Source organism: Mandrillus leucophaeus, unplaced genomic scaffold, assembly GCF_000951045.1.
Source record: "Mandrillus leucophaeus isolate KB7577 unplaced genomic scaffold, Mleu.le_1.0 Scaffold327, whole genome shotgun sequence".
Lineage (NCBI taxonomy): Eukaryota > Metazoa > Chordata > Mammalia > Primates > Cercopithecidae > Mandrillus > Mandrillus leucophaeus.
Window position 1 is genome coordinate 2,097,048 of NW_012103443.1, and position 19,577 is coordinate 2,116,624.

Sequence of the window (19,577 nt, forward strand, 5' to 3'; positions counted from 1 at the left end):
GAGAAGCAGGTGTGGGAATCTTTAAACATGGTGTGCCTTTCCCCTAAATCACTTGAGAACCAAAAGGAAGACCTGGCAGTGCCTTATCTGAATTGTTGATGAGCCATCTCTATTAATTCAAAGGGATCCCCCTGACAGGATTAACAATAAACAGCCTCATACTATCCTTGAAAGAAAATAAGGCTTTTGAGTTATTTAGAGCAGAACAGATCCCAACACTCAGAGCCTGACTTCACAACAAACAGCAAACATCCAAGCATTTACTGCTGCTTCCTGGGAAGGCCAGCACTGTCAGGTGTCTGATCAAATGGGATTAGTTGGTGTCTCTGAGAGGAGTGAGGTTAAGGAAATGTCACTGGCGTCAGTATCTTCAGTGTCAGTCTCAGCAAATCCACTATGGACTTAATCTCCTTATCCAGAAAGCATACAGAGAAAAGTTGGTGTAGAATAAGCAAACAGTTAGCAAAACTAGAAAAGAGAAAAGGACTTTGTCTAAAAAGACTTATTTCATTTAATTAAAGTCTCATGAAGAAAGAGGAAAAAAACAAAAAAAACTTACTGACAATGGTGGTCATCTTTTTTTTCTTTTTCTTTCTTTCTTTCTTTCTTTTCTTTTTTTTTTTTTTTTTTTTTGAGATAGGATTTCTCTCTGTCACCCAGGCTGGAGTGCAGTGGCACAATCTCAGCTCACTGCAAGCCCCGCCTCCCAGGGTCAAGCAATTCTTGTGCCTCAGCCTCCCAAGTTGCTGGGATGAGAGGCACACACCACTGTGCCTGGCTAATTTTTCTATTTTTAGTAGAGATAGGGTTTCTCCATGTTGGCCAGGCTGGTCTTGAACTCTTGACTTCAAGTAATCCTCTGCCTTGGCCTCCCAAAGTGCTGTAATTTCAGGCGTGAGCCACCATGCTGGGCCTAGTGGTCATCTTAATAATGATCACTATGGTATGAAGGAAGTTTCTGAGTTTATTTTATACTTGTGTCACTAATAATAGGTCATCTAAGTCAAATTTTTAAAAAGAAATGTCCTGCATATGGTGTCCTAGGGAGGTTAGAGTGTTTTCTTATCAGTCTATTCAAATACTAGAAATTTTCTTGAGTATATCCTTGAAATCTCAAATCCTTATCATTGGAAGTTATCATTGTTTGCATATGTTTTCTGAGATTCTTAAGGAATTTAAAAACTAGGCGTCCTCATGAAAAGAAATAAAGTACTGATGAGTACTACAATATGGATGAACCTTGAAAACATGCCAAGTGAAAGAAGCCAGTCACACAAGATTACACATTATATAATCTCATTTTTATGAAAGGTCCTGAATAGGCAAATCCATAGAGACAGCGAGTAGGTTAGTAGTTAACAAGGGCTTGGGAGACAGAGAAATGGGAAGTGACCACCTAATGGTATGGGATTCTTTTTTGAAAATGATGAAAATGTGCTAGAATTAGATACCGCTGCTGATTGCGGATCCTTGTGAATAGACTAAAAAAATCACTGAATTGTACACTTTAAAATGGTGAAAATTATGATATGTCAATCTTAATAATGCCATTGTAAAAATAAACCATTAGAGAAAACTTTCAGTGGAAGATAATAAAAACTTACAGAAAAAATATCTTTTCATACTCTTAAGAAAATTAAAGGGAACAGAAATTTAGTTCTCTAATTTTCTACATTGTATCAAAACCTATATGACTGTTAAATAGAATTTATCAAACATTTATTGATTACCTGTTCTGTACTGGACAGTTAGCAGATGCAACCTCTTCCCTTAGAGGCTAAAAGAGTTTTCAAAAGATACATATTTATAGGGTGAACAAGGATGATAGTAACCTTTGTTTCCATGTATTTCCTATGCTTTCTCTGTGAATTTATTCACTAATCATTGTTCCGTTTCTGTATATACTAGAAATAATGCTAAAGTATAAGAGAATAGAATTAGAAAACATAAAAATCTTAAAATGTATGGTTTTAAATGTAAATCACACACTGAAATCTTGATCTTCAATTCGTTACGCCACTTTGACTAACTTATTTTTTAATCGTAATAGTAACTTGTCCCAAAAATTATGACAAGTGGTAAGAAGTAGCAGAAGATACTGGATTCCATCTCAACTTTAATTATTTTAGAATTTGTCTTCAATGGGAACATGTCAAGGAATGAAACTAAAAAGCTATATAAGTTAATCTTTCGTTATCTACAAGAGTTTGAGTGATATCATCCACTTAACTCTTCCCTTAATGATAACCTCTCCCAGACATTTTTAAAGAAAAGAAGAGACATGGAGGGTTGAGGGAGACACCAGTAATTCACATACATCCTTTACATATTTAAATGAAAAGTTTCCCATTTATCACAAGTAATATAGAACATGGCCCTGATTTCACTTCGGGCAGTTGCAGACATGCTCCTGTTTGGGTGATTATTTCATGAAATAAATTTGGCTGGGTTTTTCAGAAACACTGAGAAAGAAGAAATAAGCAAGCAATTCCACCATTTCCCAGCAAAGGCAGTTGTTTTTCCAGGTCCCTGACATCAATAGTACCCATATATTTCTCTCATATTCTATCACATATATCATGTTATAAACCACATATGTCTATCATTTTAAATCAGCTCTAGCTTGGCCTGAGCTTCCCATTCCTCTCAGCTGCTCCTGACCCCAGCATAGCTCACAGACACAGCCTGTTCTGAGCTGATTCTCCTCTAAGACCTTTTGCATCCCTCGTAAGATCCACCTGATTTAGTACCTTATAGTTCAAGGCTTACTTTAGATCGCCGTGTCTTTCTACCCAAATTATTTTATAATATCTTTGTGAGATGCAGTCATTTCATACATTTCTAAATGTCTGTGTAATAAGTAATAAAAATAATATAACACCTAATAGTTATAGTGTTTACTAAATGCCAAGCACCATTCTTAAGACTCTACACTTATTAACTCATTTATCCTCATCACAGTCTATTGTCTTAGTCCATTTTTTGTTGCTATAACAGAATACCACAGACTGAGTAATTTATAAAGAAAAAACTTCTTGTAGTTCTGGAGGCTGGGAAGTCCAAGGCGGAGGGGCTGCATCTGGTGAGGGTCTTAAGATGGTGGAGGACATCATATGGTGAGAACAAGAGTATGCATGTCCAGCTCAGGTCTTTCTCCTCTTCTTGTAAACCCACCAGTCCCATTGTGGAGTCTGTACCCTGATGATCTTATCTAATCATTAATCCCTGCCAAGGACCCTACCTACAAATTCCATCAACATATGAATTTGGGGATTAAGTTTCTAACATATAAAATTAGGGGGGCATATTCAAACCATAGCAACTATGATATGAGTAAGTACTATTATTAGTCTAATTTTACAGATAAGAAATCTGTGATACAGAGAATTTAAGTAAACATACCTAAGGTTAATTAGGTAGTATGGGGCAGGCCTGGAATTTGAACCTAAGCAATCTAGCTCTTAACCACTGTCCTGCTCTGCCACAATGCAACCTTCCTCTCTTAGCACACTCTTAGGTGCTCCAGAAATGCTTTAATAGTAAGACATCAGTAAATGTTAGTATACTACGAAGTATGGTGACAGCATGACCTGGTCTAGCGAAAAAAATATGAACTTTGGATCAGACAACTGATGGCAGCTTTGTGACCTTTGGCAAAGTATTTTGATTTTTAGGGTCTTCAAAAAATCAGATTTTTCAGATTTTTAAAGATTTCCTCATCTGTAAAATAAAGAAAAACATTCGATAGTACTTCTTTGTAGGGTTTTTGTGTATATTAAGTGAAACAAAAGATGTGAAATACCTGTGAATTTCCTTCTTTTAACACAAATTATCTCATGTCTCCTCTTGACACCCTTGTGATGGAGGCAGTGGAGGTATTGTGCCCACTGCACAGATGAGGAAATAAGTTCATTAAGGATAAGGCACATTCTCAGTATTGGCTCTCATGAAAGTGGGTGTGGAAGGGTGAGAGTGGGGCCTTGTCTTCTCATTCCCAATGAAATGTGCTTCCCACTAGACATATGCTAAGGACGGGACTGAAATAAAGTTATAACCAGGATAGAATTTCTCTCCCCACCCAATTCATTATTAAAATTTTTTGGTACATTTCTAAGCCAGTTTTATAGTTTAGGAAGTCCTGTAAAAAGTCATCTTTATTTTTGGAGTTAGATGATCTTTTAAGAGTTATTCTAAAATAGATGAGCTAATGTAACATACAGTACACATACGTTACTGTAGAGCAGTATGATGAACTTGTAAAGGAATATATTGGATTTTTACAAATCCTAAGCGATCTTCGTTTGTTCTGGGTGATTTGCTTCTCTTTTTCCTAAAAGTAGAAGGCAAAACCTATTCTAAATTGGAATTTTATCCCCTAACTTCAGTGGTAGGGGGTTTCAAGGAGTATAGGTTACAGACTAAAAACCTTATCTGAAAATCGAGATGGAAGGAGATCCGCATAGTGAATAAACTACAAAAGAAAAAAGGGCTAGAAATGGTATTATACGTAAGAACAAAAATCCACACATTAGAGGATATAGCAGTGATCCATGTTGTTTTCTTAGGCACTTAATTAATTTATTGGCCTAGAAATTTGAGAGAAGTAAACTTGCTATGTACTGTAATTTTGCTCAGTCAAATTTCTGAATATTTACCCAGGTCTCATTAATGCTTTATATAAATGTATGTATAGCCGATTCCCTTAGTTGTTCATAAAATGTATCTGTGTATATACGTGATTCCCTTTTTGTCTTTGTCCACCATTTTTCAAAAAGGATTAAAGAGAAGTAAATACTAGAGAAAAAAAAGCTGTCGGTTAATTATATGTATACTTAAGTTTTTTAGAGTGAATAAATATCACCTTGAATCATTTGATGGAAAAGTTAAGTTAAATAAGATGCTATTGTGCTAGTGATGAAAATAGCGGTTTATAAATAAGCCCGAAGAGTTTAGTGAAATGTAAGGGGTAGTACCTGGGAGTTGGGAAACCTGAGGTCTTGGCCAAGCACCAAGCTCTGTAACTCCATGTAAATCACTTAGTCTGCTCCCTGGTTTCTTCCTTACCTGTAATATAGGGGATTCGACTGAATGAACTCAGAGGTCTTTCAGAAACTTCCCAAATGCTAATGTATTCTATAACATTTTGAATGAACAAGAAAAAATTTATTTGGTACAAGCACAAACATTCTATTAAGAAACTGATATATACAAAATTACAATAGTATTTACTTTTTTGTTTGCACTAAATCAGGTCAAATTCAAAACTCCAGGTTGAATTTGTTTTTATCCAAATGTTAATTCATGCTTCTTCTCACAAAGTGCAAATAGATCTTTAACTCTAGCCATTAAAATTTAGTCATATTTTTAGGTGCAGGATATCCTCAGGTTTACCAGGTTCCTTCAAAGTTTACATCTTAGAGAAGTTAATGGCTAAGTTAAACCTCTCTGGGGCATTCAGAGTATAGAATGTAAGAATGTAATCCCTGCCTTAGCCTCATGAGTAGCTGAGATTATAGGCGCCCACCACAACGCCCAGCTAACTTTTGTATTTTTTTTTAGTAGAGACGGGGTTTCACCATGTTGCCCAGGCTGGTCTTGAACTCCTGATCTCAGGTGATCCACATGAGAGTTGAAACAGATGGTGGTAGTGGGCTGCAAATTAGGCAATATTAAAGTACAGCCATTTTTCCACTGTACAAATATACATGGTAAAAATTTTTTAGAAAAGCATGAAGAAGCAAAAAGTCATCTATAATCTCATTACTGAAAGAAATTGTTAACATTTGGATTAATATCTCACCAGGCGTGGTGGCTCATACCTGTAATCCCACCATGTTGAGAGGCCAAGGTGGACAATCACTTGAGGTCAGAAGTCCAAGACCAGCCTGGCCAACATGATGAAACCTCATCTCTACTAAAAATACAAAAATCAGCTGGGCATGGTGGCAGGCACCTGTAATCCCAGCTACTTGGGAGGCTGAGGTGGCAGAATCAATTGAACCTGGGAGACGGAGGTTGCAATGAGCCGAGATCACGCCACTGCACTCCAGCCTGGGCAACAGAGCAAGACCCTGTCTCAAAAAAAAAAATTGGCCGGGTTTTGTGGTTCACCCCTATAATCCTAGCACTTTGGGAGGCCAAGGTGGGTGGATCACCAGAGGTCGGGAGTTTGAGACCAGCCTGACCAACATAGAGAAACCTTATCTCTACTAAAAATACAAAATTAGCTGGGTGTGGTGGCACATGCCTGTAATTCCAGCTACTAGGGAGGCTGAGGCAGGAGAATTGCTTGAACCCGGGAGGCAGAGGTTGTGGTGAGCTGAGATCATGCCATTGCACTCCATCCTGGGCAGCAAGAGCGAAACTCCATCTCAAAAAACAAAAAAACAAAAAACAAAAAAAACCATATATATATATGTATATGTATTCACACACACATATATATATTTGGATCAGTGTATTTTAGAATGCATATATATTTATGTATAATAATTGCTCTTATTTGTCATAGTTTGATATCTTTAATAATATATCCATGTTTTCCATGTCATTAAATTATCACAGTATACCTTCAAATATGGTATGAGCCTGACAACAGTATAGTTCCAATTCCTCCTTTTCATCTATGTGTGACTGTGGTCATACAAGTTACTTTTGCATATATTGGAAACCCCATGATTCATTGTTTTTGTCTTTACTTTGGACCATCTGTTGTCTCTTTTATTTGCCTTCATTTTTTGCCATTTCCAGAGCCCTTCATTTCTTGGTGCAGGTCTAAGTTTCTGTTTACTATCATATTCCTACTGCCTGAAGAACTTTGAACATTTTATGTATTCTAGGTCTGCTGAGGATGAATTCTCTTAGCTTTTGTTTATCTTAAAAAGTCTTTATTACTCCTTGAATTTTTTAAAGGTATTTTCATTTGGTGTAGAATTCTTATTCGACAGTCAGTATTTAAAGATGTCACTTCTTTTTTTCTGGATTGCATAATTTCTGATGAGGAGTCCATTCTACTTGTTATCTTTGTTCCCTGTGTGAGGTGTGTCTTTTCTCCTCGGGCCACCATCAAGATTTTCCCTTTATATTTCATTTTTGGCAATTTGACTGTTGTGTCTAGTTGGAGAGTTTGTTTATTGTTTATCTTGCTTGGTGTCTCCTGAGCTTCCTGGGTTTGTATTTTTCTGCCTTTCATTACTCCAAGAAAATTCTTGACCATTCATTACCTCTTCAAATTTGTCTTCTGTACCGTTCTGTCTCTTCTTATACAGCTCTCATTAGCTGTTTTGTATCATCCCACAATTCTTGGAGGCTCTGTACTTTCTTTTTCACTCCTTCTTCTCCTTCATGTTTTTATTTTAAATAACTTCAATTGACATATCTTTGAGTTCAGTGGATCTTGCCTCAACTGTGTGAAGTCTACTGAGGAGCCCAAAAAAGGAATTCACTCTGATACTGCAATTTTTCCATTTGACTCTTTGCTAAAAATCCCATGTCTTTGCTGCAGTTCCCTATCTTTTCATGCATGTTGTTCCTACTAGATAGAACACTGGATATTGTGTGTAGAAGGGGAGAGATTGAGTTAAATAATATTTTGGCCTGGAACTGAGCATACTCATACTTTTTCTTCTGTGCTGCAAATGTGAGAGGTGGAGCCTGTTTAGGCAGGAGTTGAGCTGAGTTTACATTTTGTTTCAGGCTTCAGATTCCTCTAGTGGAATCTTGCCTTCTGCTTAGGGTGGAGGCTGGGGCATCAGAGGACTTTGCTTAGTGTTAGTGCTCCACCCTCTGCTTTCTCTGCACACCTGCAGCACAGAGGAGTTCCCCCCACACTCCTGCGTTACCTCAGCAGTTGACTACTCTTGCTTGTTACTCTGTGCTAGGCTGGTGCTAGGAGTCGGGGGTCTTTCATGTAGGCTCAGACTCAGTCTTTGGGGTGTGTGCCTGGGTTCAAGGCTGGGTCTTTCTCCACATTCCTGCCCTTTCCACCACAGCAGCCAAACTCTGTCCTAATGTATGGTTACAGATTTGAAGGCTCTTTATATGAACTGCCAAATTGCATTCTAGCAAGAATGTACAAATTTACGTTTCACCAGCAGCAAATGAGGGTTCTCTTAGGCAGGGCTTCTAGCTCTAACATCACTGAGTTTCTTTGATATGTTGGGATTGCATAACTCTGTTGCTTGCTTAGACAGTGGAAATGCAATACACAGCCTTACTCATAGTAGGGCATAATGCATTTTTATTGGTTAGCTGAGGAATCAAAACACGAGTAGTCCATTGTGTGGCCCTGAGGTACCACTTTCATTTTGATTTGTTTCTACTTCACAGGCACATCCACAATGTGACTCAGGAATAAAAGGTGTTTGCATTTTATTGGCAGCTGCATTTGACAGAGATGAGAAGCTAGGGTTTTTAAACAGAGGTCTTCGGAACCCTGCCTGAAAATACCACAGCCTGAGGATCTGGAAGCCTGAATTCTAATCCCGATTCTGCCTCTAATTAGCTGTTTCTTAATCTGCACATTACCAGTTCTGTGCCTCACTTTCTTTATCCCATGGGGTTAATGGTATTTATCCTATTTCAGTGGATTGTTGTGAGGGTAAAATGAAATTATAACACTGTTTAAGTGCTGTAGAATATAAAGTATTTCTCTAGGAAGGGCCGGAGAGGTGGAGAAAATGTGAGAATTAGAAACTCAAGGCACCTTTTTGTCATCTCCACATCCACAGTATGAGAGAGTGCGTAAATATGGAATAGAGTGAAATTAGAAATAGATTTCTTCCTCTCACTAAACTTAGCCTGTTCGTGTAAAGTTTAAGTAAGTCTTTCTCAACCAGTGAGGTCACAGTTTTAAAAGGAAATGGCACGCCAGCCCTTACGCACACTGGGAAGTGATGACGGCTTCATGTCACGTCCCACTTGGGGCTCAGTGAGCTCTCCTATTGGTCGGTGTTTCCTTTATTCCCAATCTGACCCTCCACCTGCCGTCTCAGCCCTAGAATTCATCCACTGTGCCGCTTGGGTCACTAGAGCAACACACACTTGTACTCAGAAAACAGAGATAAGCAAGCAGATCTCAAAGTCGTCATGAAATTTATTTCCTTCTGCCAGCTTTCACTCACAGCAGATAGTCCTCCACACCAAAAAAGACCACAGAGTACACAATGACACAGCCTATAGTTTCAGTTCCTCTTTTGTAACCTGTTATACACAGTTGAAAGCTGTGCAGCTGCAAGCTGGTAGGCCTAGAGCAGGGGTCAGCAAACCACTGCCTACAGGCCAAATCCAGCCCACTGCCTGTTTTCGTAAGTAAAGTTTTAGGAACACAACCGCTCCCATTTCTTTACATATTGCATGTGCCTGTGGCTGCTTTTATGCCACAATGGCAGAGTTCAGTAGATACAAGAGACTGTATGGCCTGCAAAACAGAATATATTTGCCATCTGGCCCTTTGCAGAAAAAGTTTACCTACACCCTGGGGAACAGCAATATTAGTCTGTTTCCTTTCCACCAGCATTACTAAGAGAAATTTGTTTTCCTCAGGTCTCTTTCTTCTTTCATTTAAGATTTTTATTTTAGCATCTAAGAATAGTGAGCAAAGAGAACGTGCAACCTTTCCATCTGTGGAAAGGTTGTAAACCTAACCCTAACCCTACAACCATTAAAAGCGTTTAACTAGAAAAGTTTATGTAAAATACAGGGAGAAAAGGACATGTTAACTCCCCATCAGGACCCAATCAGTCAAATCCAGGCTGTGGAAGAGTCTACACAATAAATTACCCAGTTTCTTCCATAAATAAATGAACGCAGCGGGGGAAAAGGTGGGATAGAGGAGCTGTGGAGATTAAGAAAGACTTAAAGGACTTTCAACCTAGTGCAATATGTCGACCTTCCAACTTGAGCAGACTCATGGAGATAGCTGGAGATAATGGGAGGATTTGAACATGGAGGCGGTCTTGAGTGCCATAAAGGAATTATCTTTACTTTCTTCATTATAATGGTATTGTAATTTTTTGAGATGTCCTTATCTGTTAGAGATAAATTGCAGTATTTATGGGTAAAATAACATGATGCCAAGATTTTTCTTTCTCCTCTTCCTAAACTCCTTCAGGATAAAAAAGGAAAAAAAAAAAAAAAAACCGTAGGGAGCATAAAAGAAATAATATTGGCAAAAAGTTGGTGTTTACTGAACCAGGGCAAGGAACACTTGAAGTTCATTATGGTTTTTTGCCCAGACTTTGTGTATGTTGGAATTTTTCATTATTGTGGTTTTTAAAATCATGCATTCAAAAGTTTAAGTGTTGAAGAGTTGAATCCTGGTTCTGCCAGTTGTTTCTGCATGTGTAAAATGGGGATTGCGATTCAGATTATATACGATATTATGAGGATTGTGAGAATTAAATGAGATAGTAAAGAGTTTAGCACAGTCCCTGACATGTAGGAAGTGATCAATACTTGATAGTTACTATATTGTTTCTGTTATCAACTTATAAATCAATAATCCCTGTGAGCCTAGTTCATTTATGATGTAATTGATTCTTTGTGAACAACAGAACTTAAACTCATATTGCTGCTACACAAGAATAAGCCACGCATGGGGGTGCACACCTGTAGTTCCAGCTACTCTGGGAAGCTGAGGCAAGAGGATCATTTGAGCTCAGGAATTTGAGACTAGCCTAAGCAACATAGCGAGACTCTGTCACTTAAAAAGAAAAAAATAAAATAAAACAAGAAATCAGGGAATTGTTTTCAATGTGTGCATATGTTTCCTTGACAGTCTGGAAACAATCATAGTGCCTGTAAGATGCTTGGAGAGAAGAATAACTATGGTAGCCTTCCACTGAAATCAAGGAGAACACAATTAGAATTTCAGATAACCCTAACAATCTGGCTATTCTTCAAATATTTGTCAGATAAGAATTACAGTTTTCATGAGACTGCTAGCAAATGCCTGTAAACACATTTAAGCACCACGGACATGGGAAGTCACGTGACTATGTATAGAAGTAACAGATTTTCCAGTTTGAGTTCCTATTGTCTCTCCTTGACAACCTGATGCTCCCAACGGAACCTGGGAAAGGCTCCAAGTCATATGACACTCCTTTAAATTCAGTCTGTACTGACTTAATTAGCCTGTTAGTCAACCACTCACTAGCCAGTATGTATCACTCACATTTATAGAGAAATACATTGACTTAAAAATGCAGGCTTTTTGAGCAAAAAAACACAAATTCTCACCTCAACCATCAGTCACCTCAAGTGACTGAAATAAATTAACTTGGACCCTGCCTCACAGATTCCCTTACAATTCATCCTTTTTAAAGTTGCCTTCTGAAGAAAATTCCTGTCAGAAGTGTTAGGAAGCACACTGTTCATAAAGGATGCTTAGAAAAGAAGAGGGGAAAATGGGGATATGTTGGGGAAAGTTTAGAAGGGAACATTTTGTTGAAACCAAAAATATCAAATCTGTACTTTTTTTTCCTCTTCTTCTCAGAATGACATCACTCCTTTACATGTTGCATCAAAAAGAGGAAATGCAAATATGGTGAAACTACTGCTCGATCGAGGAGCTAAAATCGATGCCAAAACCAGGGTAAGTGTGCAACTTATGTACCTGCTTCTACTTATATTCAGGAAGTAGGAACACTTTTCCTAATACCTTCGCACTGATACAACATGAGCTTTATTTTTTGTTCTATTTGTTATAGTCTCTTGGAAAATGATTGCTACTTTTATTCTTTTTAAAATGGGATGGCCATCCATCTATATTTGTAAATACTTAATTCACAGTTAAATGGCACCTGGCTTTAAAAGGTCTAGAGTTTTTGTTGCATTTAATTTTCAAGACACTGTATGCTAGGCTATTTGGTCAGTTTGATACTAAAACTGCAAGTTATTCTATTTAAAAACAAATCTGTCTACCCTTGTGCACTGCTGGTAGAAATGTAAAATGATGTGACTGCTATGGAAAACAGTGTGGAGCTTCCTCAAAAAAAATTAAAAATAGAGCCACCATATGATCTAGCAATCTCACTTCTGGGTATATGTCCAAAATAATTGAAAGCAGGATCTCAAAATATTTGCATAACCACATTCATACAGCAATAGGCAAGAGGTAAAAGCAGCCCAAATGTTCATGGACAGATGAATGAATTTTAAAATGTGGTATATACATACAATGGAATATTATTCAGCCCTTAAAAAAGAAGGAAATCTTGTTGCATGATACAGCATTGATGAACCTTGAGGACATTATGCTGAGTGGAATATGCCAGTCACAAAAGGACAAATACTGTATGATTCCACTTATGGGAGACATCTAGAGTAGTGAAAATCATGGAAAAAAAGTAGTATGGTGGTTGGCAGGGACTAGGGGTAGAGGAAATAGTTATTTGATAGGTATAGAGTTTTAGTTTTGCAAGATGAAAAAGTTCTAGAGATCTGTTACACAACAATGTGAATGTGGTTAACACTGAAGCGTCCACTTATGGATTGTGAGGGTAAATTTTATGTTGTAGGTATTTTACCACAATTAATAAATTTTTAAAGGCTAGGCCCAGTGGCTTACAACTATAACCCCAGCACTTGCAGAGGCCAAGGCAGGAGGATCACTTGAGTTCAGGAGTTTGGGACCAGCCTGGGCAGCACAGCAAAACCTTCATCTCTACCAATAAAAAAGAACAAAATTAACTGGTAGTGGTGGCATGCACCTATAGTCTTGGCAGTACAACAGGCTGAGGCAGGAGAATCGCTTGAGCCCAGGAGTTCAAGGCTACAGTAGGCTTTCATCACACCTCAGCAACAAAATGAGACCCTGTCTCTAAAACAAAACAAAATGACATTTTTTTAAAATTAAAACATTATAAAAACCCACAAATACGTCGAATCTAGGTGTTTATGGCATGTTGCTTATTTGGTGTGATGCATTGTGGTTAGGGGAAAGAACCGAGACTTATAATCTGATTTGAATCCAAATTCTAAACTTAGCTAGCTGATTTAGCTAGGCTATTTAACTTTACTGATTGTACTTTCTCTATCTGAAAATAAAGAAAACTAATGGCCACCTTGTAGGGTTGTTGCGACGATCAAGATAATGTTTGCAAACTGTGCTGGCATAAAGTAGGCCAGAAATAAATTCTAGCCACTGCTAGTATATCTCAGAGCTCCAGTTAGTATTAAACTTCTAGACACAGGTTTTCTTATTCAGTATTTCTTGTGCAGGAAGCAATCTAATCAAAAGATGGTCTCAGCACAAACATCCATCTATCGAAGGGTTTTAAGTAGTTTTCTTGTAACTGCAACTCCTGCAATCCTGTGCTTCCCTCTTCTAAAAATTCTGATTCCATGTTCCTAAAATTGGCCTGGTAACCTCAGCTTAATTTCTGTAGTGCTTTGATTTACTACTTCATTTTTTATTCCTCGCATTTATTTACTCAACCAATAAACGATCGTTGAGTGTCTACTGTGGGCCAGACATAGCAGATGACAGAGCAAGACACAACTTCCCCTGCCCTTATGAAACAAAAGGTCTAGTTTGTATTCTGTACTTTGACCCTAAGACAGCCCAGTCATAGGCAGGAGACCCAGACTTCTTTTTTTTGATTACTATTGAACCTGGAAACCATCTATGTACCTTAAAAGAAACAAACTTTCTAAATAGGAAAAGGGAAGAAAGAGGGAAGCCTACCCCTAAATGACTGTCTTACTGGGGAGGTAAATTGAATATAGGTTTGATTGAACTGATTATTCATCATTCCAATAAGAAGCAATTATCAGTATGTAAAGAATGCTAGAAACATTGCTTTAAATGGCAGGGGTCTTCTGCTAAGCATAGGCTATTTAAAGAGTTGTAAGGAATAAAAAGTAGAGATGCATTGCGTCTGTTGCCTGATTATTACCTGGAGGAAAAGGAACATTTGTAAAGAGGGGGAATCTTTACAAAGGGAAATGAGGGTTACCAAGACACGCAGAAAAGAGAAGTTTGAAGAGGTGCCCAGATATACAGATTTCAATTGGTATATGGATTGGAAATTACCTTATTTCTCTCTTTGTTGATATAGTCAATCTACAGAACAGCAAAATGATTTGTCAGTAATTTTTCATCATTTGTCAAACACTTACATGTTCTATTTGGTTCAATGGGAGGAGAAAAGGATACATAGGAAGTTCAGGCCCCATCTTTAGAGGGCATCGAGTGTCACAGGGAAGGGCCAGGAGAAAAACATACAAATTCCTCTGCATGCAACTATCAAAGATAGGAAATCATCTACATAGGCAGTTTGGTGTGCAACTTGGTTTCTGTGCCACTTTGCCTCCCTGTACTGAAGGGCTGTCTTATTTTCGACAAAAATATAGATTCCTTTGTACCTCCCATTCAGTTTTGACTCGGATTTACATTCCTCCTGAATTATGTGAAGGAAAGACACGGAGAATGAGAGGACAGAAAAGCCTGACATTCTTCTGCAGTTGTCCTGAATGGAATGGGTTGGGGGAAGGGTGTCATTTCGGCACAGACTGAATTTCTGACAGACTAAATCGGAGAAATTATAGTATATACCCGAAATATGTAAACTGTTTGTGTTCTTTTCATCAAAGTATCCCTTCCCTCCTGCTGAGATGATGAAGTAGTGATTGGGTGTGTGGGTGAAAGGGAAGGAGCTGGCTAAAATGTCAGAAAGCCATCGGGGCAAGCCTAAAAATAGAAAGGAGAATTTGTCACAAAAGAAACAAGTTCTAACTACCCAATCCAGTAGCCCCTGAGAAAATAGATACCGTTATCTACCCATCTGCCTGCCACCGCGTACTTCCTATTGTGGCAACCTTGCTTGCATTCAGTAAATCTGACCTGGTATACACACTTATCCCCCATGTTTTAGAGGCAGGAAAGCATCACTGGATTTCACCTCAGAGGCCAGCACTGTAAGGGACCTTGTTCCTATTGCTCTGTGCCCTGCCTAGGTGCTCACAGAATAGAGGATTCACTTTAAAAGAAGATCCTTAGAGCTCTTTCATTCAAGGATATAAACTGGAATTGTGTTCAGGGTAATTTAGGTAGGATCAGAGCAAGATATTACCAGCTGGAAAGGCAGATGAGTGAATTTAATTTCACCCTAGTGCCTGATCTCTAAGCTTAAGTGTGACTAGCAAGTAGTGAAATTGTGACCTGAGAAAAGTTCACCCTCCTGAATCATAGTTTTCCAGCCAGTACAGACAGAAAGTTGTTCCTGACCATCTCACTCTCTCAGCTGGAAGGGCACTGGAAATGGTAACCTTAAGAATAATTAGTTACTGTAAAATTTAGGATGATTGCACATGAATCTTCTTGGAGGTGTTTAGCTAGGATCTGATGAATTACAGACCCTTCAGGTTTCTTTTTTTTTTTTTTTCTTAGACGGAGTCTCACTCTGTCGGTTGCCCAGGCTGGAGCACAGTGGCGCAATCTCGGCTCACTGCAAACTCCGCCTCCTGGGTTCAAGCGATTCTCTTGCCTCAGCCTCCCAAGTAGCTGGGACTACAGGCGCCTGCCACCATGCCCGGCTAATTTTTGTATTTTTAGTAGAGAGGGGATTTCACCATATTAACCAGGGTGGTCTTGATCTCCTGACCTCGTGATTTGCCCTCCTCAGCCTCCCAAAATGCTGGGATTACAGGCGTGAACCACCGCGCCCGGCCCCCAGGTCCTTCAGGTTTCTGTTTAGCTCATTTCAGGAAAGTCTTTCCCATTTTCCCAGCCCCATAATGCTAATTAATATCAACTGGCTTGTTAACTCACGCTCCTGTTGATAGCCAAGAGTAAGTATATAGAGGATCTCTGTCATCGTGGTGGGACATGTGCTGGGATAGAAACACCTGTCAAGGCATAGTTGTCAATCTGGTCTATATGCAGATTTCTAATTTTAAAATGATTTATGTAGTTCATTTTTCCGACAAGATCACAATGGCTTCGTTTCTTTGTAGACTAAAATGTTTTGCTAAGAATGGCCTCCTATTTCTTTCCACTGAATTCTTCCCCTCTTTAAACTAGCATGATTATTTGGTACATGTTGAAGGAAGATACTTTGCAATGGTTGGTCTCTTGTCATTTTTAGTTTGCTCTGCATCAATTCACAGACCAATCAGAGACTTAATATAGACCCGAAATCAGAACCATTTTGAGACTTGAGTTCTCTGTCTCTTCTTATTGACTCCTCTTCATCTAATAATAAAAGCAGTTATACTTGTATTTAGTGCTTCAGAGAAGATGCAGAATCCCCGGTAGTGTTGGTAATAACAATGCTCTGATTGCCAGAATGTTACTCTAACTGTGCCCCTCCCAACTTCTAGCCTTCCTAGCAGTTTGCCACTGCCTGCATCCTCAGAGAATCCCATTACCACAGCATTACTTGCAAAGCTACACCTTAACTCTAAGATGCGCATGGTCATCTTAGTGTCTGTCACACTTAGCATACTTAGCAAACTTCCGGGTGCATATTAAATGCCTAATAAGATATACTTCTTAATATTACATTTGTCAAAACATCTTAATTTACTTGACTTTATACTGGTCCTATGGTAATGTAATTTTTCCACTGAAGTTAATGGCATCCAGTTTATGTACAAGAATAAAGAAGTATTTATGCTCAGGTAGATGAAGTGTTTTCAAGGCACTTCCAATCTGTCAATTGTTAAATTTTTACTGCCTGGGAAGGTGTCAGGGGACACTTGGATGTACTATAATATCAGCCCATGCTTTCCCAGAAATGTAACTGGTTCTGTTTCTCAGGTTAAATACTAAGAAAAAAAGAATTATTGATACTGACTTTTGCTTTTGATTATATTTCCAGGAATGTGATTGTCCAAAGTTAAAAATAAATCCTTGAATAAAATATTAAATATTTCAAAGTCATAGAATACTCTCTCTGAAAAAGAAATTCTAAAACAATACTTCCTCCTTGAGTTCTAAAATAGATATGTTGACAAGAACATTAGAAATAGTGAAGAAGACCCTGGGATTCTATATTAGTTGAAACTAGCCTGAAAATGTTTCTTCATGTCATATAAAAATATATCAATTTTTTTCATTTTTGTCAAAAAGATTACAAGTTAATTGAAAATATTTATTTAGATTAAAAGAAGGACCAGTAATCATGAAATGCCACTAGCCTTCAAAACACGAGAGAATATCTTTGACGGAAAGAATGTTTTTTACACTTGCAAAGCATTCTGAGAACATGGAGGGAGCATCTTTTGTTCTATTTTTCTCCCTCTCCTAATGTTTATACACTACATTGTAAACCTCATTTCCCTTGCCAAATTAGAGATCTAAAAGTATTATGGCAAAAATCACAATTATTGTTGCACCAACCTAATAAATGTCATATGCCTCGTTCTGTTGAAGAGTCTACAAAATAGGCTCAGGACAGTTTTATTTTAGTTAATTGCTATGTGGTTCCAAGTGCTAATGGTCAGAATCTTGTCTGCTTTTTCTCCTACTTTGTCTTAATGTATGTTAGTAATGCTCACATCTAACTTTTTTTTTAAATAGCTCTTCATCAGTTAGGCACACAATTACTCTATAGCTGTCAACTATAACCATCTTTAATTGCCCTCCTTCCTCAAAGGAAAGATAAAGATAAAAGAAATTATTAGTGTTTTGTAAATTGTGAATATTAAATTGTTTCAAACATGTAACATCTTATAAGAAGCATATAAAAGCACCTTTTATGTTTGAAATCATTTATTTATTTATTTATTTATTTATTTTATTTTATTTTATTTATTTATTTTTTTTTTTTTTTGAGACAGAGTCTTACTCTGTCACCCAGGCTGGAGTGTAGTGGCGCAATCTTGGCTCACTGCAACCTCCGCCTCCTGGGTTCAAGTGATTCTTGTGCCTCAGTCTCCTGAGTAGCTGGGATTACAGGCACACGCCACCTCGCCCAACTAATTTTTGTATTTTTAGTAGAGATGGGTTTTCACCATATTGGCCCGGCTGGTCTTGAACTCTTGACCTCGTGATCCACCCTCCTCAGCCTCCCAAAGTTCTGGGATTACAGACATGAGCCACTGTGCCTGACCGAAATCATATTTTATAGTAGGTTATTCATTATCTACCAACTGGAAAGTCAAGAATTCTCTCATGTATTCATAGAATAAATATTCATAAGTGTGCATGATAGAAACAAATACAAACTATGATGGCATAATATGCAGAGGTCACATATCCTGTTTTTATTCAAATGTATGAGAGTTCTGGCATTAAGTTATGATGGAATAGCTTGCATTGGACTAAGCCTTCTGCTGAGAAAAATCATTAGCTCTGGACAAAACCAAGCTGCTGTAAGTTCCAAATTATTTATAACATATCATACAAAATACCCACTATGTAATTTTAAAATTACTAAACAAAGTCAACTGGAAAATGTGACCTATAGTCAAAAGAAAAGTTAGGTAATAGAAACAAACCCACAGATGACTCCACTGTTGAAATTTGCTGAATTTAAAATAACTAAGGTAAATATGTTAAGCTATAGGGGAAACAAGTATAATGGGGGGAAAAGAACCAGAAGGAAATCCTAAGATTGAAAAACACAATATCAGAAATACTTTAAAAATCATTAGATAGGATAAATAGATTGAATACAGAGGAAGAAAAAAATTGGAGGACTTAAACACAAGTCATAAAAATCATCCACACTAAAGCACAGGAAGAAAAAAAGATTAAAAATCAAATACACAGCTACATCAGTAACCTGTGGAATAACAACAAGTTGACTAAATCTGTACATTGTAGTCCAAGAGGCAAAGGAGAAAGAGAATGGGGCATAAAATAAGTTTATATTTACTTCCAAATTTGATCATAAACTGAAGGCCTCAAATCAAGGAAACTTAGCATACCCCAAAGAGGATAAATACAAAGAAAACCACACAGAGTCATATCACACAAAAAATCAAAAAGAAAAACATTTAAGTAGCCAGAGAAAAAGATATATCATGAATGGGAAAAACAGTTATAAGAATGTTATCTGACTTCTCATCAGAAACACTGACAGTCAGAAAATGATGGGCCACCTTTAAAGTGCTGAATGAAAAATATCTAGCAATCTATTTATATAATTGATATAAATTCTAATAAAAAATATTTTTATATCTATTAAAAATTATATTTATGTACTAAAAGCAAAACAAAGACTGTTTCATACAAGCAAAAGCTGACATAACTTGTTACCGTCAGGCCCATACTAACTAAAATACTGAAGAAATTTCTTCCCTCTAAGGGAAATGATACCAAAAAGAAAACTGGATCTACATAAAGGAAAGAAGAGCTAGAAGGAGTAAATATGTGGATACAGTAAAATATTATTCTTCTTAAGTTCTTTAAAAGTCAATTGTTGAAGCAAAAATATCAATCTATTGTGAGGGCTATAATATATGATAGTAGGTAGAAATAAAATATATAGCACAAAAGATACAACTAATAGTGTAAATAGAATTATAATATTGCAGAATTCTCATTATACATAAAGTGGTATAATATTAAGTCAGTATATATGTAATATTAATATTACTTTATAATATATTTATATAATGAATACTAT

At 37.4% G+C, this 19,577-nt stretch overlaps 1 protein-coding gene across 3 annotated transcripts in view; it reads left to right on the forward strand.

Annotated features, from left to right (window-relative positions):
- The window catches only part of ANK3 (ankyrin 3, node of Ranvier (ankyrin G)), a 600,548-nt gene that overhangs the window by 355,363 nt on the left and 225,608 nt on the right, over positions 1 to 19,577 (forward strand). For all 3 annotated transcript variants that reach the window (XM_011988324.1, XM_011988323.1, XM_011988322.1), the window contains exon 8: positions 11,495 to 11,593. In XM_011988324.1, the coding sequence (XP_011843714.1) occupies positions 11,495 to 11,593 (99 nt within the window). The remainder of the gene's footprint in view (positions 1 to 11,494; positions 11,594 to 19,577) is intronic.